The sequence below is a fragment of the Octodon degus genome, unplaced genomic scaffold, assembly GCF_000260255.1.
Source record: "Octodon degus isolate 3935 unplaced genomic scaffold, OctDeg1.0 scaffold00045, whole genome shotgun sequence".
Taxonomy (NCBI): domain Eukaryota; kingdom Metazoa; phylum Chordata; class Mammalia; order Rodentia; family Octodontidae; genus Octodon; species Octodon degus.
The window spans coordinates 2,809,550-2,835,563 of NW_004524621.1; the positions used below are offsets into that span (position 1 = coordinate 2,809,550).

Genomic DNA, 26,014 nt, shown 5'->3' on the forward strand with positions numbered 1-26,014 from the left:
TAAGTCAGCAGTGTGGTCAGGGTAGTGACAGCTGCAGGCCAGTGCTGGTGACCAGCTCCTGAGAGCCCAGTAGCTCTGGGAAAAGGCACAGGGCAGGGCACCAGTGCTATTTTCAGACAGGACTGACACCTGCACCCCATGGGTTAGGACTTCCCAGAGGGGAGCATTTTAATGCATACAAACAGTCCAGATCAAAGTGGGACATGGTGAGGGTCTGTATCCCAGGACTGTGGGAGGCTGAGGCAGGAGAAGCACAGGTTTGAGCCCAGTCTGGGCAACTTCTGGCAAGGTCTTGTCTCAAAATAATAAATGGCTGGGGATATAGCTCAGTGCAAGGGCCCTGGATTTAATACTCAGTACGAGACAAAACAACTAGGAAAAAAAAAAAAAAAGCCAATTATCAAATACAGTTCTGAGGGCAAAGATTGATTTTTTGATTTGCTTTCATGAGAACTGATACACCTTCCAGACACTGAGACAATCTGACTATAGGCCATCATCTTCGTTGGCAGTCAGGTCACTCAGAGAAAGCACATATAAAAATTAAAAGGCAGACCTGGCCTGGTGAGTGCTCACAGTTCATGTTTCTTCCTGTGCTCTAGCTCAGGAAATTACAGAGGTAGGGGCCAGGGAGATGGCTCAGTAGAATAAGCACTGGCCTGGCAAGCACAAGGGCCTGAGTTCAATCCCCAGTTCCGCAAAAAAAAAAAAAAAAAAAAAAAAAAAGGAAATTAGAGGTTAAGTATTTGTCAGGTCTGCTGACTGAGTTGCACTAAACAGATGAGCTGTACAGCAGAGAAGGAGACCACGGCTTTACTAAGCACTGCTGTTAGACCACCAGCACTAAATTATTTCCTCTTCTGGGCCTCAAGTCCCTTTGCCAGGTTTACCTAGGCAAATCACATGTCAAACAAAACTGGCACACTCAATACATTTTCACTGACATATTCTTGTGTAATTAAAAAATTAAAAATACTTTCTATTGCTAGAAAATTTAGGCATTAGAAGTACTATACTAATAAAACTATTTTTAAAAGCCTAGGGCCGAGGATATAGCTCAGCAGCAGTGCCTGCCTGGTAAGTACAAGGCCCCGAGTTCAATTCTTGGTACCAATAAATAAGTAAATAAATGAAACACATTGATTTACACACAGAACTTGGGTTTGAAGGACCCAAGACACATTCTGAGCCAATAGGTCTCTCACAAGGTGCCCTTGGCGGGATGTTCCAGGGCATTGAGGGACTGACAGGTCATCTGCAAGAACAGCTCCTCCCATCATCCCCAGAACCAAGGTGCCACTGCCAACCCAGGTCTTGTCAGGATCCCAGAGCCACAGCACTCTGCAGGCCATGTGGCCCAACTGAAAAGTTGGAATGAGAATTGTTAGAAAAATTACAAGGACAGGGTTACACTGGCACACTGTTAGCTCTTTCAGCTTACTAATGATGAAGCTTCCTTAGAGTAGGGCAGGAACGAAGCCACTTATGGAAGCCAACAGCCTGGGGCCAGTCTTCTCCTGCACAGGGGATGCCTGCCCTCAAACTTTGAGGGTGGACACAGCTGCTGCCCTATTGGCAAAGTCCTGAGGTCCTCTGTTGGGAAGACCACAGGATCTCCCAAGCAGAACATGGCAGGGCTGGCAGTGTATAGCTCATAAGCCCAAACCATGGACCATGTGACTTCCTTCTACCTAGAATTTCTAGGTGTGTAAGCCATGGAGGAAAAGCTGGGTGTGGGGTACACACCTGTCATCCCAGAACTGGGAAGCTAAGACACAATTGCTGGGAGTTCTAGGCCAGCGTGAATTACACTGCAAGGCTCTGGTCTCAAAGAAAAACCATGGAAGAGGTGGGTCTCAGTGACTATGCCCATGTGGTCTCTTGGTCCTGAATCCATTCCTTGTCCATCTCCTGAGCTCAACATTATTTCTTTGAATAAAATCAGTGACTTTTGCAAAGATAGGCAATTAAAGTCAAATTTCAGTTTCCCTACCCAAAGCCTGGGCACCTTCCACCCTGACCAGGCAGATGAAAAGAGCAGTATGAAAACCTAAGTGCTAAGTGCAAGTGCTATGCTTGGATAAGAGGCACCCATTCCTGCCTAGCAGAAGCTTGGGATCAGATGTGCTGACCACACCGGGAACCAAGTCACATGGGTCTGAGAGGTAAGTACATGTGAGGTACCAGTCACGCAGGCCTCCGCAGAGGACAAGGGCAGGAGGCCCCAGGGGAGAGAGGGAGATGTTACCCTCAGAAAACACCATGGACTCTGCTGAGGTTGGAGGACAGAGACTGGCAAGTGAGGAAAAGCCTTGAGGATAGAGCTGCCCACCAATGACAGGCAGAAAAGCTACGGAGCTGCTGCTCAGTGCTGCGTCCCATCAGATAGCTTCCCAGAGAGCCCCAGGCCAGGGAACCAGGCCCGTATGCTCTCAAGAGCCCTCAAGATCTCTGGCACACCAGCCCTCTCAAGCCCTCATGTCCCAGGCCTTATGCATGGCCTCTTTTTCTCCCTAGTGGCTATGGCTGAGGTGCCCAAGGTGACAGTCGCAGAAGCCCGAGTATGTGCAGCACAGGAACAGCAGAGGCCCTGACCTGCAGGAGGCACAGGACATGGTGGCTGGGCCACCCCTGCTTAGCACCTCGAGCACTTCATCCATGGGGGGCTTATAAAATAAAACGCCATGTTTTGAAAGTTATAATTTATAGAATACTCTGTACAAAAGCAGTCTGTAAAAGGAGGCTCTGTGTGTTCAGAAGAAGTCCATGGCTTTCGGCCTTCTCATTGGAGTGGTGACCAGTGGTGTCCTGGCCCCCAGCGTTGCACTGGCAGGTGAGCTGGCAGGCGTCTTCAGCACTCCATGGAGGGGTCTCTGCTCAGGGTTGAAGGCCACGCGGGAGGGGCCTGTGGGGCTGACCAGGATACTCTTGTCTGTCTTCTTAAACTCTGTCTCAAGGGAGAGTAAGGCCCTGGTAACTGGGTGTGAGATCTGCCCTTCACATCCCATAGACCCGAGAAAGGCAAGCAGCAAGGCTGCTTCTCATGCAGGGGAGACACCAAAGAGCAGAACCCTTGGGGCAAGGGTTTGTGATGGGCTAGGCTGCCTGGGACAGTTGGTCACTGACTCCATGCACCTCTGCCTGCTAGACATGTGCCCGTGGTATCTCAGACACTCCTGCTCCCAGTGCCAGGTCTCCAAACACATTAGAAACTTTAGAAAACAAACCCATGGCCCACTGTGAAAGCAGAAGGCTGGGATGCCCCTCTTCTCCCTGCTCCTTACAGGAAACACGTGTTTCTGAATTTTAGCAGGTGGAGAAACAGTAGAAGATTAGGAAGTCCCCATATGGCCTCACAAAACACTTGATGCTGTGTGGAGTCTTCCTGGCACCTGGCTTCTGACCCTATGTTTTCACCAGGTGACTTCTGAGGAGGTCATGGGACATCTGTCTCACACTCCCAGGACCCGTGAAGCACACATAACTCACCTGCTGTCATGTTCCTGTTCAGCCCAAAGGTGACTTTCTTGGAGCTGGGTGGGGTTTTGTTTGGCTACAGGAGAAAAGTTCACAGTAGCAGCAAGAGTAAGTAACACACTGTGATTGAGGGGCTTTGTCTCCCTGAGATTTTCCAAGAATCTGCTTGGGAGGAAGGGCCCCAAAGGACCTGGTTTTACTGCACAGATACAAAGGGACAGCAACAGATTCTACCCTCTAAAACTCTCCACCCCTAGGGTCCGTCAGGCCCCTGCCACCAGACTTCCTAGGCTGTGGCACACACTTCTCATCCCAGCATGGTGTGAGGCTGAGGGAGGATGGAAAGTTCCAGACCCACTTGGGACAACTAATGACTGAGATCCTGTCTCACCCTGGGGATGGGGAGATGGCTTAAGGCAAAAGAAAAATTATTTTTGCTTGCATTTGAAAAATGTCTTGAAGCTAAGCCTGTTGCACTGTGAAGCACTGCCTGATTTTTCCTACAAGGCTGCGTGGCTCCCTTCCTTGTGCTGCTCTCCTGTGTGACACCATCATACTCACCAAGAGCTGGCTCTGAAAGCACCAGGCCCATCCTGTGAAGCGCATGTGTGTGACCACCCAGCCCCACAAAGGGAGATGCTACCAGGCAGGACACAGCTCTGGGCTGTGCCCCGTGGGTGGGGTGCTGCAGAGGACACACCTGGATGACAGCACCTGGAGAGCAGGCAGCAGAGATGCTCTTTGATTTTCTAAAGAACAGGGGTTTTGGTAAGATGGGGGTGCTGAACTTCACAAAGTCATTCTCAGTCCTCAGCGGTTTCTTCAAAGAAGTGAGAGTTCCGCTGCTTCCCTGTTTGAGGAGCAAGAAACCAAGAGCAGGGTTAGCTGGGCATGACAGCACACACCTGCAATTCCAGAACTTAGGTGATTAAAGCAAAAAGGATCAATGTGAGTTTGAGGCCAGCCTGAACTGAATAGTGAGAACCTGTCTCAAAAAAGACAAAGAAGAAAAAGAGAGGGTACATACCATACACACTGGAAGTAAGGCCATGGCAGCAAGGCAGGGCCTCCGAGGACCCCCCCACCCAGCCTCTGTCCCTAGCCGCTGTTTCCTGTCCCAAGTTTGTCCAAAGCCCTGACCTGAGCTGAGTGCAGACTCCATACACAATGGATGCTGTTCCACCTAGCCCAGCTGAAGGGACAAATGACTCCTTGGCAATAAAAACTGCCTTTTATTGTCTTCACCTTCAAACTTAAGCACCATGTTTTCCATATTTTTGCCTTTTAAAGTCTATCAGTTAAATAATTCAGCTTGTACAGCAATCAGCCAGGCATGGTGGTGCACAACTGGCATCCCAACACTGAAGGATCACCATTAGCTCAGGACCACCCTAGGCTAGTGTGCCTGAGCTAGCCTGAACTACATAGTGAGAGGCCTTGTCTTTAAAGAGGCTCTGTAGGTCCCCTTCTTGAAGATGGCACCTCCTGGGTGGGTTAGCCCGCAACCGCTCATGGCCACACATCCCCTCAAGGGTCCTGCTTATGCAACAGCAGCACCCAGTGTAGGGTGCCTTGGAGGTGTTTCCCACAAATCTGTATTCTCCTGGCTGGAGGTCTACCATCTCCTTCTGCAGCCCCAGGTATCCTCCTGTGGTCCCCATAGCCACAAGCCAGCTGCTGGCAACAGGTCCTACAAGGACAGAAAGCATTCCTGGGTAACAGCGCAGGTTGCCAGAGCCAGAATAACAGATGTGCCACAAAGGGTGATACTAAGAGTGGGGGTCTGGGCTAGAGATGCCTGATGCTCAGTTTTGCACTCTGCTCTTATTTGCTGAGGCTGTCCTGTTGCTTAACATATGGACCCAGCCACCAAGGGATGGCCCCAGGTCACCGCCACTGCACAGCAGGGTGGGGACGCTAGCACTGAGCAAAGGGAAGCAGGCCTTTCTGCAAGGGCCAGAAAGAAGTGTTTGCTTCTGGCTTTAGGAGTTCTAAGGTCTGTCACCCTGTCCTACTCTGCTGTCATGAACAGACAGTGTGGACACAGATGGCGGGGCCATCCTCTGGACTCTGACCTGGCATGGGTGCACATCAGGTCAGAGCCAGGGCAGGGCCGGGATCAGGTCAGAAGCCCAGGTCCTGCTTTCCCTCACTGGAGACACACATGCTGTGTGCATCCTGTGTCAGAGGGGCCAGGCAGGTGATGACAAGGCCAGTGTGTAGTGGAGGCCTGGGCCTTTAACTGCATGGCCACTGAGATGGGCACCTGCCAGGCCCAGGACATTTTCTATCTGCTGCCCTCCTGCCCATCCAGGTCTGACTGTCCCCGCCTCCTCCCTCCCCTGGGCGGCAGTGGCCCATGAACATGCCTGTCTACAAGTCTGAGCTCATCTTCCTAGGTCCTGCCTGCCTTACCATAGCCTGGAACTGCCTGACCCGGGACCTCAGGACACCATTGCGCTCCACCAAGTTCGACACCTCCTTCATTTTCTTCCTCTTCTTCGAGACTGCCATTTTCTGGTTGGACACAGGACAGAGGTCGTGGTTTCCTGACTCCGCCGTCTTGTGCTGAGGCCCCCTGCACTGGGGTAGGGTGGCCTGGCCATCGTTTCCTTCCTTTTGTGCTTGAGGCCAAGCCAGTGTGGCCAGTCCACTGCCATTGATGGGGACAGCCCCGAGTTTTCGCTTTCTTTTGGCAGCATGGGCTCCCTTGGCTGGGGAAGCTTGGGTGGCAGGGACTGGAGGAATCCCACTGTCCTCAGAGAGCAACACTGTGGGTTCCCACATTTCCCCCTGTGCCCTCAGGCTCCTCTTCCTCTGCCGTTTCCTTTTGCTGTGCCCAGCAGCAGTACAGGGCCGCTCCAAGCTGCCCCTGTCTCCAGGGCTGGGGGCAGCCTCTGCAGCCCAGGCCTCACCATTCTTGCTCTGTTGTAGGGAGGTGAATACGTTGCTGGAGTTGCAGATCTCGGGCTGGACATGATTCTTCTTCCTCTTTTTCCTCTTTCTCCTCTGAAGGCTGTCTTCACTGTCCTTATCCTCAGCAAGACTGGCTTTGTTTCCTACAGAGACCCACAGAACAATAAACAAGCTCCTAGCTCTACCAGGTGAGTGTTGCTTTGATTCTGAGACAGTTGATAAGCAAGCACAGTTTGGGGATTTTCTTGGGGATACTACATAGGCTCAGAGATAAGCCCCTTGGTTTTGCAGCTTTTACTACCAGAGAAGTTCTGGCCTCCTGTCCATGTGCTGAGTACTTCGCCTAGCACCTGCTTTTTCCCTTTGACTGTGACTATGAATCTTGCTTATGTCCACCTCAGTAGAAAGGGACTGACACACCCTGGTTTCCAATAATTTTCAGGCCAGAAGGTCAAACCCATAGAGGCTGAGCCTGAAGGCCAGGGTGAAGATCAGAACCAGAGTGCACTGCTTAGTTTTCTCAAGGCCTTGGGTTTGGTCCCTAGCACTGAAGAAAAAAAACCAAATCTCAGGAAAAAAACTCCAAACCAAAAGCACAGCAGAACTGCTCCCAAGGGTAGCACATGCTGTCACCATTAAGACACTGCCCTTGGATGAGGGAAGCTGGAATCATGGTTCCTTAGAAAATTCGGGAGACAAAATACTTTACTTTTCAGATACTGAAAATGAAAACTTTGCTCTACCAGTAACTCATGAGGACTAAACTTAGTAGCCCAGGCCTCAGTGGCACATGCAGCAACAGTGTACCTTTTTCCCAGCCCCTCACTGAAAGCCCTGCAGCTTACCCCCCTCCATTTCCAGCTCGGCTGGCTTGATAGATTTACTTCTCTTTTTCTTCTTTCTTCCTTGGCTGAGGGCACGGTCATTTTCATCTCCAGAAAACTCTTCAGGGAAACCAAGTGCAGATGCACCATCTGAGAGGACCAGAGCAACACTCTCAACTCTGCCTATGGCTGGGATCTGGGTCTTCCCTGAGTTCTGTGCATGAATTGCATCCTTTCCATCCTCCACTCGAGAGGAAGAAGCTGATGGTAGAGAATCACACACATTAAAAAACTGCGGGTTTCTCAACCAAACAAGGTGTGGGTTACAAGTCATGGCTGACCCCTCTATAGCTCAGCCCTGGCTCTAGTGCAGATCCTAGTTCTGTGATACAATCCCCAACTGTAAGTGCCCAGCAAGGAGCAGACAATGGGATTATCAACTTGTACAGATGTCACTGAGCTTAGCAGCTTGCTCTTTTTGGTGGACTAGGAATTGAAGGGCCTTTGTACTGGGCTATGCCCCAGACCTTTTATTTTTATTTTTTTTTCTGACCTTTTATTTTTGAGACAGGGTCTTGCTAAATTGTCCAAATAGGGCTTAAATTTACAATCTTCCCTCTTCAGCCTGCCGAGCACTGGGATTATAGGTGTGCAGCACCACACCCAGTTCATTCGATCTTTTATGAAGAACAGAAATCTGATCTCAGTTTTTTTCATTTTTGTGATCACCTTTTCCTGGGGCACAGGCTGTTGTAAAACTAGGCACATCCTATAATCCTAGCACTCTGAGAGGCTGAGGTCTAGCCTGGGTAACCCAGCAAGACTCTACTTCAAAATAAGAAAAAAAGGGGGCTTGCCCCTTAGCTCAGTTCTTTAAGTGGCTGCTTCAACAAAGCAGTCAGGCTCAGGTTGCTGTGGTTCGATCTTCACAATTCAAGCCAGCCAAACCTGCCCTGAAGGCATTCGGAGGCAAAAAAAAAGAGAGAGAGAGAGAGAGAGAGAAAAAGGGCTGGGGATGTAGCTTAATGGGAAGTTCCTGGGTTTGGCTCCTCAGAACCACATACATACAAACACAAAGTAATCTTTCCTAGGCCAATAAAGATTCACCCAGTTTGAAAAAGAACAAACACCAAAACAGAACACTGCACTACTCCACAGGACTGTGTGCAGCCTGGCCCCAGGCCCTGCATGTATAGGGTGCCGAGAATGGACAGTGGGTAGGCAGTGAAGAACCCGCACTCGGATACTTCCCACAGCTTCTGGCTCAGGCTGCACCAGGGCGAGTGCTGGTCAGGGCTCTCATCCTTAAGAGACCTTGTCAGTGAGTGCCCTTGAACCCCATTTCTCAACATCTGGCAGAGCTGCTGTCAGTGGGGTTCACATTTTGAATTATAGTCCAACTCTCCTCACCTTCAGAGAGGTCCTGGAACCTGAAAAAGAAAACAGCACAAGAGTCCAGAGAAACTTACTTTCTGTCTTCTAGACACAAGGTGCTAGGGGTGGGAGCCAGGGCCCGGTGAATGCTGGGTAAGCATCTTACCAATGACCTGCACAACACACTGCACTGCAATCTGACATTTGGCCACCTGAATGTCATCAGCTCACTTCCTTCTCCTCCAGAGAGGATGTTCCCTCTGGAAGGTGAGAGACCTGATGTACAGTAGGGGCCAGCCCAGGAGAAAATTGTTCCATCACCACCCATAGGGGACATGGAGCTTCATGAGCCTTGATGGTACATAAAATAAAGTCATGGAAAAACTCAAATGTTTCATCCCTTGTTTCTAAAGGCAGCAAGAGTTTAGATCTCTGCTGAGACACACTGGTGTGCTCCCCACCAACTCTAGCACATTCCAACCAGCACAAAGGGCAAGGGACTGCCCGGTGTGTGCGGGGCAAAGGCCAAGCCACAGCATGGGAAAGCAGCTGTGTCCAGCACTGACAGCGATAGCCTCTGCCTGCTGCCTCCCCCAGCCTTTGGTGAGCCAGCTATAAGGTGAAGAAAAGTAGCTGGGTACAGGGGAACATGCCTGCAATCCTAGCCCTCTAGGAGGCAGAGGCATGAGGATTACTAGTTTTGAGCCCAGCCTGGGCAAATTATCAAGATTCTGTTTCAAAATGAAAAATAAAGACAGGCTGGGGATGTAGCTCAGTGAGAAGGCCAGGGGTTCATCCTGTAGGATACCCCCAACACACACACACACACACACACACACACACACACACACACGTACATGTACATGCATGGGCATGGGCATGGAGAAAGAGAAGCTACCTTCTTGGGTTTTCTTAATCTGAATGACCCATGGCAGTGTCCATAAAAAGAATGATAAAATATCTGAGATTCACCATTAGCCACAGAACGCCATGGGACTTGCGTGAGTTCCACCAAGGCACTGCAGTTGGCGACATCAGCACTGATTACTGAACTAACTGACACTCCTGGCACAACTCTGTGTGCTGAGAGGTAAGGGTCAGGGGAAAGTGTCTGACCCCGTCTGTCTCAGTGGCCTGCGATGACACCTGCACAGCAGACTGGCACCACTGCCCCTTGATCTGTCACTTGTGGCAGTCGTGGGATTGTCTTCACATGACATAAAAGTAGCTGAGAGAGGAACATGGCAATATCTACATAGAACTAGAGGAGCAGCAGAAGCTGTTTTCATTAAACCCTCTATTTATGCACATGTTATACTGCCATGAAGAAACCAACAAATGCTGGTGGGAACGTAAACTGGTACAACCACTATAGAAAGCAGTGTGGAGTCCTCCAAAAACTGAACCAGAAATTCCCTACAATACTGCTGCTGCTCTTCTAGGTACCTTATCCAGAGTTAAAGACCTCTTATTGCAGTGATCCATGCACATCCACGCTTAGAGCAGCACAACTCACAATAGCTGTGTGGATGTGACCCATGCGTCCATCAACAGAGAAAAGGTAAAAGAAAGTGTGGCATTTACACACTGCGGAGTACTACTCTGCCATAAAGAAGGGCCAAGTTGAACGATCTGTAGGAAACGGGTGCACCTTGAGATCATAATGTTAAACGAACTAAATCAGACACAGAAGCTTAAATGTCACGTGGTTTCTTTTATATGAGAACTCTAAAGTATCAATAAGTTAAAGAACAAAATAAGAAGCATGGAGACAGATCTTTTGCAAATGGAAAGGAGACCAAGAAATGGAGGGGGGAGGAGATGAAAAAACAAAAAAGATGCACTATGTACGAGTACCAACTCCCACGAGGAAAGCAACACACACACACACACACACACACACACACACATATTTAAAAGCAATGAAGAAAAAAGGTAAGCAGAGTTGGGTCTACACCAGGACATAAAGGACATAACTGAAGGAACCCTCCCACCCAACTGCTTACCTCTTGATTAGCTTGCAAAGGTGTTTCCGGTTGATGGGAGAGATGTTTTTCCTGCTGGTTACTTCTAGGAGTCGGTCAGCAATGGCTTTATAGTCAAACTATAAAGAACAGAAACACAGCATAAGCTGGTGGCTACACAACACTGCCTGCGGTCCGTGTCCCTCAGTAAAAGTAGACCCTCTGTGCCGAGAGCAGGTTCAGTGTGCATGCTGATGCTGGTCACCAGGGCCCTCCTTTCAGTTGTGATATAACATATGCAAGAAAATTTGCCTAGATGCATTTTTTTAAGAACTTAATCTAGACTTCCAAAATGTATTTGGTAACACAGGAAACTATTTGAAAAGTACTGCTGTATGAAATGTAATAGATCTTAGCAACTGAAAATTGAAAGACTCATGTTTTCCAACATTCTACCCCATTTAAACTTGTCTTCTTTTTGTTTTTTGCAGTACCAGTGATCAAAGTCAGGGCCTTTCTACTGAGCTATACCTCCAATCCATTTTTTAGCTTTAATTTTGAGATAGGACCTCAGCAAATTGCTGAGTTGCCCAGGATGGGCTAGAACTTGCAATCTTCCTGCCTCAGCCTCCCATAGTGCTGAGATCACAGGTATGCACTGCCAGGCCTCGTCTCTTTCATAAGCTCATTCTAAGGAAGGTGACATCAGTGACAAAAGGAATTAAAAAGGACTTAAACCTCAGGCTCTGCAGCTTATCAGCTCTGCCCCTAACCTAATTCTCCAGACAGGCCACCCCCTCAATCTCTATTTTATAAATAGCAACAACTGCCCCACCTGAAGAAGCCGCCCCATGTCCTTGAGAGCTCCACAGTCATCTCTTTCTCTGTCACCACTGATTCCATCTCTCCTTGAGTGGCACTTGCCCAGTGCTGTCAAAACACACCCAAAGACAAAATTCTTGACATGGGAAGTACACAGCCATGATTCTTCCCCACAGGCTGCACCTAACTAGGTATCTTTCAATGACACAGATGTTTTCAAAGGGAAAAACCCTGCCCCTGGGCTTAAAATGCCCTGACGACACTCCGGTCATTTGGCCCCTGTAATGAAGGTTCTTGTGGGAGAAAGTACACCCTGTGCTTTTGTTATCGCAGTTACACCAGAGACGGAACTGCAGAAACCCCTGGCACACTGGTGCTTTCCACCATGCACTCTGCCCTTCAGCCCAAGTCCAGGGATTTGAACCAGTGGACCAGGGCCGAGCCACTCCGGACTGCATGGAGGATGGGCGCTCAGGAGACAGCTGCCAGAGCCAGCAAGTTCAGGGCCATGGTGAAATCTGCTCCGCTGTCTGAGCAGCTTTTATTAGAAACACTTGGGACCAGAAGTGTTTTGGATTTAAGAACACTTGAGATTTTAGATATTTTCAGATTTTACAGTTGAGCATTCTTTACCCAAAAATTGGAAATGTTTCAAAATCCAGAACTTTAGTAGGAGTATCATGTTGGCAAGGTGCCTAAACTGTAGTGGTACACTAACTTCTCACAAGGTTGCCCACCAGGAAGACCCATAATTCTACCACAAATATCATTCCAAATTATTTTTAAAAAATTTTTAATTTAACTTCTTTTGAGACAGGGTCTTGCAATGAGTCCAAGCTGGCCTCAAACTAGCAATTCTCCTGCTTTAGCCATCCGCTAAGATTACAAGCATGAGTTCTGGTTTCTTCAGGATTGTTTTTCTTTTTTGGTACAAGGGATCAAACTCGGGACCTTGCACTTGCCAGGCAGGTGCTTATGCTGCTGAGCTATCTCCCTGACCTTCTTCTGGATTTTTATAGGCACAGGTATGTATTAGTCTCCTTCTACATACTGTTTTGTGCCTTGCTTTAAAGACTACTGGATTTCCACTAGTCATTAGTTTTCAGAAACTGCTTCTCAGTGAATAGAAAGTATTTGAGGGTGGTGAATTCTGATCTGACACTTTGCTTTGGGCACCGAGATGCCATAAGCCACTGGGGACATAAAGCAGCAGTGGGAACAGCATCAGCCCATGCAGGAGTTTAAGACATCCAAGAGAAAGAACCTTAAGGAAGCCAGGAGTTGGGGAAGGAGAACAGGAGGCAGCACAGTGGGGAGCAGCAAGCTTGTGTTCCTGATGACCGCGCAGTGGTCTCCCACAAGGAGGCTCTTGCGAGTGCACGCAAAACACGTGCTCACACATATCAAGCACACAGAGCACCCCACACAACAGCGCCTGAAGCAAAACTCTCTCAGGGTGCTGAAATTCCGAGACACAGGATGCGCGAGTTCACACGCTGGTGTCTCAGGTGCCCCACCCCACACCCCCAATAGGCACAGGTGCTCTACCGCACCCTATTTCCATTCTCAGGAGGAGTCCCAGGCAGAGAGCCCTTTCCACTCACCAACTCCAGGGTGTGCTCAGTGTTCGCTTGATGAGGATTTACAAAAGGAAACAAAAAACCAAAGCAGAAAGATGGAGATGAGTCAGGTATGGTGGCACACACCTGTATGGCCAGCTACTTGGGAGCTGAGGCAAGACGATTCAAAGTTCAAGGACATCCTGGACAACTTAGGGATGTAGAATCTCAAAATAAAGACCCAAAAAAAAAAGCCCACTTAAAGGAGTTGTCTCACCTGCCTTGTTCCTCACTGCTTTTTTGCATGGTGTCTCATTTCCAGCAATCTCTTCTCCACAAAGGTCACCATCAACCCCATTTATTTTCTCTTCCTCTACTGTCTCTTCAGGTACTAAGGAAGACTGATTTATGATGACTTCAAAGACACCACTAGCTATCCTCTGCAACAAGATGTGGCTGGCAGTAGAAGCACAGGGAGAGAATGTGGTCACCATGATGGTCTTCACCCATCCGAGGGAGCACAGTGGGAGCATCAGAGCACTGTAGCTGTGACTGTGCTGGGCCTGGTACATGGCCATCACCAGGCTGCAGAAACCTGGAGCCCTGGACACGTGCATGGAAACTGCAGTGAAAAGCAGGCAGGGCTCTTGGAGTTTCAGGCCGAATCAAGGCTCCACACTTAAAATGTCTCACCATTAGAAACCAAAGCATGGCATCTCCACTTGGGGTAGCCACCCACTGCCCAGCTCCATCTCTCACAGAACCCCTAAAGATCAACCCAGCAGTGAAAACACCTACTCCTTAGTCTTGGCCGCAGTCCTGCAGAATGGGTCAATGAACTTGAGGTTCTGATCAGCCAACAGCTGTAATTGTAGACAGGAAACAATTAGGAAAACAAAGCCCTTCTCCTTCCTGACACCTCGTAAGGGAGCCATGTGCATTTCTCCTAGGAGGAACCAGACACAGACACGACTGTCTCACACAGACCTGAGCACACTTCATCTGAGCTGCTAGGGGCCTGGGCCACCTACAACCCCCAGCCAGCGCTGCACACATGTGCTTTCCCATGAGAGCCTCTGCCAATGCTATCTCAAGTGTGATACAGAGACATTCTGGCTTTTTAAAAAATATCATTTATTTGCTTGATTGGTTGGTACAGGGTCTCACTACACAGTCAGACTCATAGTGATCCTGTCTCAGCCTCCTCACCGCTGGGATTACATGTGTATACCACCATTCCCGGTTTCAGTCAGCTCGGAATCGGGCCAGCTCAACACATGGTACCAGGAATCAAACCCCAGGTCCTTATGCTTGCCAGACAGGCACTTAGTTCACAGAGGTATTTCCCTGACCTCTGGCTTTTAATAAAGTATAACATCGTAATTAAAAAAAAAAAAAAAAAAAGAGTTCACCAGAGTATTTGTGAAAGAGAAAGTACAAATAGTTCAAGTACTAAGAATGTATTCCTTGTCAGCCTTTTATCTGTCTCCATATGAGCACAAATGTAAAGATTCCATTTGCATAACTTTGCCTTGTGCCTTTCTTGCTACTGCTCCCCCATATGTACCCTGAGGGCTCTCCGTGTCACATAATTCTTTGTGAGACTGTAGGTTTCATTTAATTGTTTTCTTTTAAAAAAAGTTTTAGAGAAACAGACTCTACTTATGTTGCCCAGGATGGCCCAAACTCATGGGCTTAAGCAATCCTGCTGTCTCAGCCTCCTAAGACTACAGCTGTGGGCAACTGGGCTGGGCTCAATCTTGTTTATAAAACTGTCACATACATCCTTAGTGTTTAACTCTTTGTCACACATGTCCCAATAGCTTCTTAGGTCACAGCCCTGGTGGGGAGTGGCTGAATTAATTTAAGCCACTGAGTCACTGGTACATAGGCAGCCATGTTTTACTGACGATTCCCTCAGCACCTGTGGCCTCATCACACTGGGCAGAAGGTCCACTTGCTTCTTACCTCTCGCCCTCCGACCCTGGACAGTTCGTCCAGGTAAATGTCAATGAAGTGGAACCTCACATCATCAGGGGACTGACTCTCAGGACACAGGAGCCCTTTCACCAGGACATCTAGGAAAAGCTGGATTTGGCTGAAGAGAAAGACACATATGGTCTTTTAGTGAAAGCATGCCAACTCCTTTCTGTTCCCCAGGGCAGAACAATATTTAGTGCTTATCCTGCATGACAGCAAAAAGTATTGCCCTTACAATACTATAAAATGTTAACTTGTTAGATGGGTGTAATTATTTTATGCCTCTATCGGAAATTAAGTCCTCTCTGGGTAAGAACACATTTTGTAGTAGGTACAAAATATCCTTGTATTTTCCTGCAATTATTTTTCCATCGTGCAAGGGATCAAAACCAGGGCCTCAGGGACCCTACACAAGCGGACCTGCACCTCCAGCCTTCATAAGTATTCAAGGCCATCAAATTTACTAACTCAAGCAGTTTCCTAACCTTTCTTGCCAGTTGCTCTGCTTCAGAACTTCAAAGGACTGCCTCAGGACCAGGCGGATCAGCTAAAGACAGACAAATTTTGTTAGAGAAGAAAAAGGGAAAAAATGTACTGGGGATCAAAGCCAGCATCACTTACTAGGCAAGCACCCGGCCCTAAGCCAGGCCCTACCCTGGACAAACACATTCAACTTCTAGATGTGAAAACCGTTCACAGAGGAGCCCCAAACTCCTCCCCCAACCCCCTCAGGGCGACCTGAGCCAACACCTTCAGCATTCACTCAGTTCTGTCCATGACTATATGGCTTCCTACAGCACCCACGGGAAGTCTTCACACAGCTTGCTTGTTTTTTTTGATAGGATTGAACCCAGCACCTTCAAATTGAGCTCTATCTGTTTGGGTCCAGCTTGGGCAACTCACCACTCTGTCTCAAGTTTTTCAAAAAGGCTGGAGGTGTAGTTCAGCCCTTTTAAAAAATTTGAGACAGAGTTGCTGAGATGTTCAAGTTTGACCTAAACCGTTGATTCTCTTGTCTCAGTCTCCCTTCCCCCAGTGTAGCTCTGGGGATGGAACCTGGGGCCTTGTGTGTAGTAGGCAAGGGTGCTACCACAGAGCTGCAGCCCTGCCCTCCACAGTTTGTTTTTTGGGGTTTTTTTTTGTTTTTTGTTTTTTTTTTTTTTTTTGGCCTGCTCAGCCCACCCTGAGGGCCGGGCTGGCACAGAATGTGGTGCTGGGGATCAAACGGCGCCTAAGCAGGTGCTTCAGACCGCTGAGCTGTCTTGCTAGCCCTCCCTCTACAGTTTAAGACACAGCACCTTTTGTGCAGACAAAGGCACACTGGCCTTACCATATAGTATCTGTCCAGGCATGGCTTGTCTATCTCCTTCCATTCTCGATTCATCGTCTGCCAAAAGGTCTGAACGAACAGGTGCTCTGCAAAAAACAAGAGGCTCTGAGTGCTTGTTTTCCATGGAAGCTAAGACCACACATCGAGAAGACAATGAGAACAACAAACTAGTGTTTATTCACTCGGATCATAAATTCTTGGGCAGCAAGCAACTTTGGCCAATAACATTCAATCACTTTCCTCATATTTACACAAGAACATAGTAACAGGAAGGTGGGTGCTATCTCCCAATCAGAATTCAACTCAGGGCATCTCCCTCGCTTTTTTTTTTTTTTTTAATTTTATTTATTTATTTGATACAGGGTCTTGCTAAAAGTTCAGACTTGTAGTTGTTCACCTATCTCAGCCTCCCCAGTGCTGGAATTACGAGCATGTGCCACCAGCCTAGTTCCAGGTCTTTGCGCTTGCCGGGCAGGTGCTGAGACCGCCGAGCTATCTTCCCAGTCAAAAACTGGGCACGGTGGCATACACCTAGAATCCTAGTGCTAGGAAGGCTGATGCAGGAGGATCAATATGAGTCCAAAAAAAAGAATAGCTCATCATGTAACACATATGCAGTGTCAGCACCAGCTAACACCCTGGAGAGTGGAAATTTTGAAGGAAGAAGAAATCATACTAACTTAATTTCCTAGGCAAGTTACTAGATCAATGAATAAGGAGTTGGGAAAACATCAGTACTTACGAGCTTCTGAGTTGTTAACAATGTGGATGAGTTGAGAAATCATGTTTGCCAGCTCCTCCTGCGAAGGTGAGTGGGGAGAAACATCAGGTTACTGTGGTCACACTAGGACGCAGCACCCTGGATGCCTGCACTCCTGTTCTAGGAGCTGTGCTGCTAGGGCTGTGACTCGGTATCTGGATTTCACCAAATGTGAAATTCCTAATTGCAAAGTGCTGCTGTGCTCATTGGATGTATCTCGAGGAAATGCTAAGGTGCAAGTCTGAAAACACACCTCTACCAGGCAGTTGGTATGACCTACAGCAGAAAAAAAGCATGCCAAGCTGTCACTAAGCTAGATCCAACCATGACCCCCCAATAGAGAAGAGATAAGATGCAGGATTTCCCTACTGGTGCTTTGACATTGGGTTCTCACTGCAGACTCACCTGTGGGATGACAAAGTTCTCTGCCTGGCTTGGTCAGAGTGGGGGCAAGGCCAGGATTAGATAGGACCCCCATTACAGGCTCTGTTCTGGGCAAAAAAAAAAAAAAAAAAAAAAAAACACCCCTCTGAAGGGCATTGAGATGCAGTGGAAAACTCAGTGGCTGGCCTACACCTCAGAGAATGTCAATAAATGAAATCTGCTCATGAGTTACCAAAGAATAAGCCACCCTTGCTGGCACTGCTAGCATATCATCTAGCCTCAGTTTTCCTCATCTGTTTTAAATGAACCCCAGACATGAACAGGATGTACCCCGATCACTGGTTCTCCTCCTTTTCTAAAGCTATTGTTACTCTGAAAAAATCTTGCCTGGCTAGCCTACTCAAAATATGTTCAGTAGAAGAAATATCACAAAGCAAAACAAGTTTTTACTACAAGACATGGCAGATGGGGTAAGACGGCCCAGGAAAACCCAGGAAAGTGAACACCACCCAGGCGGCTTCTACCATGGAGGTCTGTACATGCTTTTCTGCAGGGCTCACTCCTCTACTACTCCCAAGGCAGACCCACTCTCAGCACAACAAAGCTTTTAAGAAGGCGACAACTATCTCCTAAGAGTTTTGATGGGAGGGCTGAGCAGACAGAGGCAAGGGTCACACATACATTCTGGAAACCAGTGCATTTTCCTTCAAGTTTTACTGGCTAAATAGTCTTTTGCTACAAGGGCCTGGCTGGAGGCTCTGGAAGAACCCTACAGGACAGCATGGTGGCTGCTGTGACCAGGTGGGCCCGCACCTTGGGCTTGGTCTCCCAGGATCTCAGAACAGACCACACCCTCTGCCCATAAACATAAACTCAAGACTTGAAAAACTTACCACAGAATGTACCAAACAATGGCAGAGACATAATAAATCTATGATTGAGCCTATTATATTTGTTATTTCCTTTATATTTAAAAAGATAATTAACCTGAAAGTGAATGCTGTCTTCCTTTCTATATAGACAAGAGAGAAAATGACCTATTCAAGTACTTATTTTCAATCTGTTGAAGATATGTCAGAGGTCAACAATGAAGTTTCTCTCTTCCCCTATGGCAGAGACCCAAAAACATGACAAGGGGGCCGTGTTACCTGTAGGCAGGGTTCATCTTGCACCCACATGCAGTAGAAGAGTCCTTTCCATATTTTTAGAAATTCTTCTTGACTGAAACCTCCTGCAGGGGAAAAGACAGCAAAAAAAGTAAATAAATCTCTTTTGCATTTCCATACTATTCCTCCTCCTCCTCCTTTTTTTTTTTTTTTTATTGTACCAGGGATTGAACTCAGGACCTTGCACATACCAGGCAGGCGCTTATGCCACTGAGCTATCTCCCTGGCCCTGTACCTCCTTTCTTAAAAGTTTAGAATTGTCACAAAACTGGTGTTAACATCTCTAAATGTAAAGCACACATTTCCTCTGTTCCACTTTTGGTGTATGTGCTGCTGAAGCAAGCACCACATTTCCTTTGTTAGAAATAAACACAAAAGCTACCTACCACACATGCAGCTTCACTGACCATAGGGAGGGCAGTAGTGGTGGCATGCTGTGTGCGGAGCAACACAAGGAAGCAAGTGTGATCAGAACAGAAATTAACCCACAGGGATAGGGGTGCAGCTCAGCAAGAGCACGTGCCTAGCATGCCGCAGGTTCCATCCCCAGCTAACAAAACAGAACTAAACTAAGGCAAACATAACACATCATTCATGAGGGGAGGTCTCTTCTGGAGCCAGGTCCCACTGAGGTACACTTTATTCCAAGCTGCACCTCATTCTGCACAATCAAAATGTCCACTGGCCTTGCCAAGAAGACCTGCAAACCCTACAGGGTGCAGGGTTCTCCAGTCACAGCAAGCCTTGAGCCACAGGCAGAATCGATCCTTTAAGGGGCTCCCGCTCTGCCTTCCTATATAGGATGCAGCCACCAGACTTCTTCAGCCTGTAGCTCCTTGGGCCACTTCAGGTACTATGAAATAATATGCTGAGTAACATCAGGAATCATACATGGTATGATAAGCAAAGGCTCATGATGTTTCTAAGCCCATGAACCATGAAACTAGAAAACAAACAGATCTTCCAGTTTCCATGTGTGTTACTAATGACCTTTATTGACGTATTACTAGAAAGTAGTATTTTGTTTTAATTTTGAGACAAGGTCTTGATAAGACACTAAGTTGCCCAGGGTGGGCATGAACTTGTGGTCCTTCTGCCTCAGCCTCCCAGGGCTGGGATTATAGGTATGTACCACTATGCCTGCCAGGAAAAATCTTTTGGGGGTAGCAAACTGGAATAAATTGAATTAATGCAGACAAATATACACTTCTAACCACTGTAATCTCAGTACTCAGTATGATGATTTTAAAAAAAAAGGACACAAACAGATTCCTGTGATAGGCAATTACTTTATTTCGTAGACAGATTCCCAACTTGCTAAAGACCTTTCTCACCAACAGTTTTATAATGGTGCGTCTTGAGTCTTCTGTGATCATTTTCCACTTAAAATCAAGATAACAGAAATCACAGTGAAAGGAGTCAAAGTGAATTTCCATCCAGAGCTGTGCAGATGATACACCAATTGGTTTTCCTTCCTCTTATCACAAACAAGTCACACCCAGAAGTCTAAGCAGGGCACAGGTGCCAGCAGAGCACAGCCAATGAGGGTAGTTTGGGTTTTGTTTTTTGAGAAGGGTCATAGTGACCTGACCCTTATTTTGATCATTTTCAAAAACTATGTACTTCCCCAGTGAACTGTTAGGTATGAGCAAGAATCAAGCCTGCTAAAACCTTGGATAAAAAGGTACGGAGGGAAATCGACAGCCCTCTACTGCTCAATCAGAACTTCCACAGGTAATCCTACATTAGATGCCAGAGGAAACACACAAATCAACCTGTTTAAGTGTCTTACAAAAACAAAAGCTAAAAGTAACCTTGATTGTGTCAAATCTACTTATAGCTTACAGGAAATCCAGGGTGCAGGGAAACATGCAAAAACCTTAGGATGTAACTGGCAAAACCCCAAAGGTGCAAAACTCTACATGACAGATGAACCATGTCTCCTAATAGATAAACTGCACTGAAAAATAAAAAAAAAAAAAAAGGAAGGAGCTGTTAGAAGCCAATCAAAGCCAACAAGGGGTCTTGTCTGGATTCTAATTTGTCACAAAAATCACATGTGATGGCAGGAAAACTCAGTGGTTTGGTATTTCAGCACACTAAAAAGGCTTAAGAGAGGCCGTGTTGTTGTTAAGAAAGGAGTCTGTTCTTATCTTTAGGGATGCATATCAAGGTATGTGGAACACAAGTGGGATGGATGCCTGGGATTTGGCTTCCAAGAACCCAGCTAAAAGGAAGGGGCAGATTAGACAATCAGGCCAGGGGCTGGCAAATAAAGACACAGAGAAAGGATGATACTTTAAAGTTTGATATATTCCTTAACAAAAATAGTTGTGAGATTACAGAAGAATCCTAAGGATTATTGTTTTTTCTCTTTCTTTCTTCTTCTTCTTTTTTTTTTTTTTTTCTTCACAAACGTTAATGAACTTACAAGCAAAAAGAAGATTAATAGAAATTGGGTTCCCCAGAGGTCAGGCTCGGGGCACTCCTGCTATTTGCTAAGCAGCTGCATTGTCACCCCCCCCCCCCAAGCTAGCCACTTTCAGGACAGCTGGGTTGTAGAAAAAGGCAGCGGTTTGAGTAGACCTCATATAGTAGAGGGGAGGTAGCTACAGCAATCCTCTTAAGTCAAATCAACAGAATTCCCTCAGCCACAGGGCCTTTCAGGAAAAGTCGGGTATGGTGGTACAAGCAATTTCAGCACTCAGAAGGATCACCATGAATTCAAGGTCAGCGTGAGCTACACATCCAGATCCTGTCCCAAAACACCGAAAAACAAAAACCTAGCTTGGCTTGCCTGTCAAGTGTTAAGAATCCTAAGTAATGAAAACACATTTTCATTTGGAAAGATCTATTTTCAACAGATATAAAAATAAGTTATAAGTTATTTTTAGCTATTATCAATAAATCATCCAATAACAAATGCTGGCAGAGCTGTGGGGGGAAAAGAACCCTTTTCCACTGTTGGTGGGCATGCAGACTGTTAACAACCACTGTGCAATCAGTGCAGATATTCCTCAAAAACCTAGGACTAGAGGTTCCATTCTCATTCTTCCTAAAAGCATGAAAAGCACCATACCCCAGGGATACATGCACACCCATATTTCTGTATAGGCAGACTATAACGGCTGAATCCTGGAAACAACCCAAGGGCCCATCAGTTGGTGAGGGGATGAAGATGTGTTTTTTGTTTTTGTTTTTTTAATGCAATGGAGTATTATTCTGCCATGAAGAACAATACGCTTGGGACATTTCTAGGAAAATGGATGCACCTTGAGACCACATTCTTAATTAAAAAAAAAAAAAAATAGACACGTAAGTACTGTATTGTTTCTCTGGTGTGAGAAACCAAAGGTGTAAATAAGAACCAAAACCTATAATAGGTATCAGGAAACAGGAAGAAAATATTCAAATGGGAAGGGGAACAAAGGAGAGGGGAGAGAGAAAGGAAAGAAGGGAAAAGTTTTTTAAGAGAGAGAAAAGCAAAAAATGGAAACAAAACTTTCTATAAATGGGGAGGGGAAGAGAGGTTGAACGGAAAGTAGGGCAATGGGAAAAACAACTTATATCATGTACAGGTACAGATTATGACGAATGTGATCATTATGTGTATCTGAAATGTACCAATAAAATCCAATTTAAAAATAAACTGTTTTCACCTCATTGGTAACAAAATACTAAGTTTTGAAACAATTCAAGAAAAGAGAGCCCTGCCTCTGGGGCACACTGAGACAGTGACTGAGACCGGTCATGGTGGCACATTCCTGTAATTCCAGCACTAGGGAAGCTAAAAAAGAATCACCATAAGTCCGATCTATGTAGTAGGACCCTGTAAACCCTGTACTAAATACTAAAAAAAAAAAAAAAAAAAAAAAAGAGAGTGAGAGAAATAGTATTTAACTTTTTTCAAAACTCTAAAGCAAAGCGAAATACCAATCTAAAGCACAATACTTTTGTTCCTCAATTGCTTGTGGAATCTTAACTTTTTATTCTGGGGGACAAATTTCTTAATTTAATAATACAACCAAGTTGCTGACAACAGTTTAGGTTTAGTTATTTAAAAATGAAAGAGGTGAACATGAAGTGAAGACAGGCAGACACAGGAAATAGCAGTTAAGTTTTGAAATGAGAACACCGAACAGCTACTCTCCCCCAAAAACTGACGCAGGAGCCATTTCAGAGGGGCTGCTGCCTGTGCTGACCCACCCCATGCCCAAACACTCCCAAAGCCCATTTGAGAAAATTGTATCAGTAAGAAAACCAGTTCTTGTCCTGTCACCTCCACTAAAAGCTACCATACCACCAACAACTGATGTACTGTTGTTTCATACGACACCAAAACAAGACAAAGACCCACAGGACACTGTCCCACGGCTGGCTTTAAGATACACTGTTCTAGATATTACATGTTTAAAATACAGAAAGGTAGGAATTTTGCAGCTCACTGCTATATTCCCAGTGCCAGGAATAGGATATATAATATGGCACACAGCTGGTATGTACCAATGTTGCTACACAGGAAATGAATGGCTAAATCCAGGCAAAGGTGCCATCTAAGAAAGGAGGACGCGGACTATTTCACGACGGCAGACTCAACTCGGAACAGGCCAGCTTCAGTTAGATCCCACTGTTGTAAACAGTACAAAGATTCTGACTTTGTTTTTAAAGATCATAGACCTATCTACGTTGCTGATAGATGGATAGATGCTTCAGTAATACCATAAAATCTCAGGTTTCCCAACAGGATGCAAAAATGTCTTAGCTTGTCAATGACAGTCAAATGTCAGGCCAAGTTATTTCCAAACTTGTGTTTCTATTTTGATGAAGCACAGCTGTGGCAGACTTTACTTCTTCTGTTATTCATGAACCACACTCTGCAGCATTGTGTTTGAAGATGCATTACACTCCACATAATGTAGATTGGATATGATGGGTGTTAACCAGGCAAGAACACAGCAGTGTACGGAATGCCTTCAGGACGCCAGACCCCTCTGCTTCTGAAGTCCCTGCCCTGCTCACTGGAGGAGTTTCAGCAACAGGGTACCTGGAGGTCTCAGGACCAGAAGGACAGCAACTGTCCTTCCTCTTGTCCACTGCTAGGCCCTCATAAAGTTGGATGTGAAGCTTATGGGTTTGGGTGAAGAACACATCAAAGCCTAATTAAGCAAGGCTGCAAGTACTACAGTACAGACACTGGTGTTAGATCCTAGATTAGAGACAGCACTAGGTCACTAGGGAACACTTTCTGAAGGAATTGATGCTGAGCTGAATGTTGGGAGTGGAGAAGGCACTGGATTCTTTGCACAGTGAGGAGACACAAAGCCACGGAGGTAAGAAATGGTGCTTGGTACACGAGGAACCATAAATGGTTTATGAAGCATGTAACAGTCATGACCAGGCTGAGGGTGGAATAGCAGACAAAGATACCATGACCCACAAACTCTCTGTCTTTTTTTTTTTTAAATTATTTATTTATTTTTATTTATTACATTTATTTATTGTGTGTGTGTGTGTGGCCAGCTCAGCCCACCAGGGGGCGGGGCTGGGGGATCGAACCACGGTCCCTGTGATTTGCCAAGCTTGTTTCAAGTAGGTGGCTTTAGACCACTGAGCCATCTCTCCAGCCCCAAACTCTCTGTCTTTTTGAGACAGCATCTTGCTATGCAGGTGAAGCAGCCCGAACTCACTTTGCAGCCCAGGCTTGTCTCAAACTCACAATGATCCTCTTGCCTGTGCCTCCCAAGCGCTGGGATTGATTATAGGTGTGCGCCACCACACCTAGCCACCAATCAATATCAATATCACCAATTCTGAAGTTGGCACAAGCAATCAGATTTGCTTTAAGAAGGCCCTGGGCTGATTTGTGAAATACAGAGTGAGGGGCACACAAGTGGCATTCAGATGAATTGGAGCAAACAGGGGCAGAAGTCTGGATGAGACAAAGGCTCCTCAGGTCAGGACTGAGTAATTCAGACAGTGAAAAGTGGTAGGTTCAAGGGAGGATGGATGTCTGAGAGTTCAGGGTAATCCGTTGTGTCCAGCTAGAGGCCAAATGGGAGGGCAGGGGAGCAGGAGGAGTAAAGTTCTTTGGGGATACCCTTTCTAGGAAATTTGAAGTGCGAGGTGCATGTGGGACAACCAGGTGGAGTGCCAGGCTAGCGGGGCACATTTCAGCCAAAGGTAGAAAAAGTCTGGACTAGAGCTCAGGTTTAGGAACCACTGGCACACAGGCATAGGAAGCCTGAAGACGGGCATGTAAACAGGCCCTATCAGGGAGACTGGTCTTCATTCCTTCATAATTAGATTTCCCAAAAAAAGTGTTTTCAATTTCTCTTCTGGGGTGTTGGGGGTGGCTCTTTTGATTTCTGTTCAACATGAACTACGAATGTCACAATGAGGGAATATTTATTCTAAACTGATTCCTAATGTACTATCAGCGATTGAAACTTCAAGCAATTTGATGCAACAAAAACCCCAACAGCACAGAGCCTTCTGCATGCACAGGGTTTACAGAACCCCTTTGGAGTAAGGTAAATAAAATATTTCCTTGGCGTTCCATTGCGGTTAAAAGCCAAATTACCCAGCCCTGATGTATCTGGTCACTGCCTCCATTTTCAACCTTATCTCAAAACACCCTCTTCCCCGACTTACTGGTCTTCCCACCGTTCCCAGGCCAAGCTCAGCTCTTTTCTGCGTCTGCAAGGCCGGCTTCCTCTCCGGTCTGTCCGGATCTCGGTTGGACATCCCCGTATGAGGCTCTCCACGCAGTTCCTCTCCCTCCAGAGAGGAGGTCCCTCATTCACGTTTCCGTTCCCTGGTCTTCACTGCCTTTCCCGCACACACGCGCTCTACTCTACTTGCCACTCTCCCTCTCACTTCGCAGCTAAAGTTCCTCGAGGGCAAGGATGCTGTCTGTCCTCTGTGCCCCACTATCTAAAGACGTCGTGGTCAAAGAAAGGTGGGAATCAACGACGAGAACCGCGAAGTGGGGCAAGCCTAGCGTCCGGATCAGCGGGCGCCAAAGACCACAGACCTGGATCAGTCTCCCTACGCCAGTCACTGACGTCCGGCACAGGACTAGACCCCGAGCCATTTTCCTGGGCTGCGAGCCGCCTCAGGCGCAGCGCACAGGCGGCTGCACAGCCCCCGAAGGCACAGTCTCGGAGCCCCGGGCCGGCGGCACGGCCTCCATGTGGCACGGCTCACCCGCGAGCGCCCACCTGTCTCCCTTTGCGTCTTCACGCTCAAGTACTGGCGCAGTTTCCTCACCGCCCGGTCGCGGACGCCCTTCTCGCTGGACGCCAGCCGCTGCGCGAACTGGATCTCGGCGGGCTGCATGACTGGGGCCATCGCGCCCTCTCCGTTGGAGCACTCTGGATCGCACGCCGCCCGCAGGCGCACACTAACCCGGCCGCGCCTGCGCAAAAGCCGCGGCGCGGCGCGGTGTGGCGCGCGCTG

The 26,014-nt window shown here is 47.1% G+C and overlaps 1 protein-coding gene across 3 annotated transcripts; it reads right to left on the minus strand.

The window, feature by feature from the left end:
• Positions 1–1,704: 1,704 nt before the first annotated feature.
• Rrp1b (ribosomal RNA processing 1B) lies at positions 1,705–25,957 on the minus strand. Of its 3 annotated transcripts, none has more exons than XM_023716048.1 (16): positions 25,777–25,957; positions 18,539–18,621; positions 16,989–17,046; positions 16,247–16,332; positions 15,402–15,463; positions 14,905–15,034; positions 13,735–13,799; positions 13,214–13,392; positions 11,391–11,485; positions 10,598–10,695; positions 8,628–8,647; positions 7,239–7,478; positions 5,893–6,536; positions 4,178–4,327; positions 3,490–3,553; positions 1,705–2,947 (listed from the first exon to the last, which is right to left on the minus strand). In XM_023716048.1, exons 1-16 carry the CDS (start codon positions 25,904–25,906, stop codon positions 2,754–2,756), a joined length of 2,298 nt encoding a protein of 765 aa, XP_023571816.1. In that variant the 5' UTR covers positions 25,907–25,957; the 3' UTR covers positions 1,705–2,753. The 3 variants fall into 3 exon arrangements, with proteins under 3 accessions (XP_023571816.1, XP_023571818.1, XP_023571817.1); XM_023716050.1 differs by having other exon boundaries at positions 25,826–25,904; XM_023716049.1 differs by having other exon boundaries at positions 2,762–2,970.
• Between the last annotated feature and the right edge of the window lie 57 nt (positions 25,958–26,014).

Bases quoted from the DNA above. Each gene is read 5' to 3' on its own strand.
- Rrp1b (XM_023716048.1), bottom strand. From the start codon at position 25,906: ATGGCCCCAGTCATGCAGCCCGCCGAGATCCAGTTCGCGCAGCGGCTG. The intron at 15,464-16,246 runs GTAAGGCCAGTG...GTCTGTCTTTAG, and splicing joins GCCTGGACAGATACTATATG to CTGATCCGCCTGGTCCTGAG. The intron at 2,948-3,489 runs GTGAGTTATGTG...CCCTTGAGACAG, and splicing joins GAACAGGAACATGACAGCAG to AGTTTAAGAAGACAGACAAG.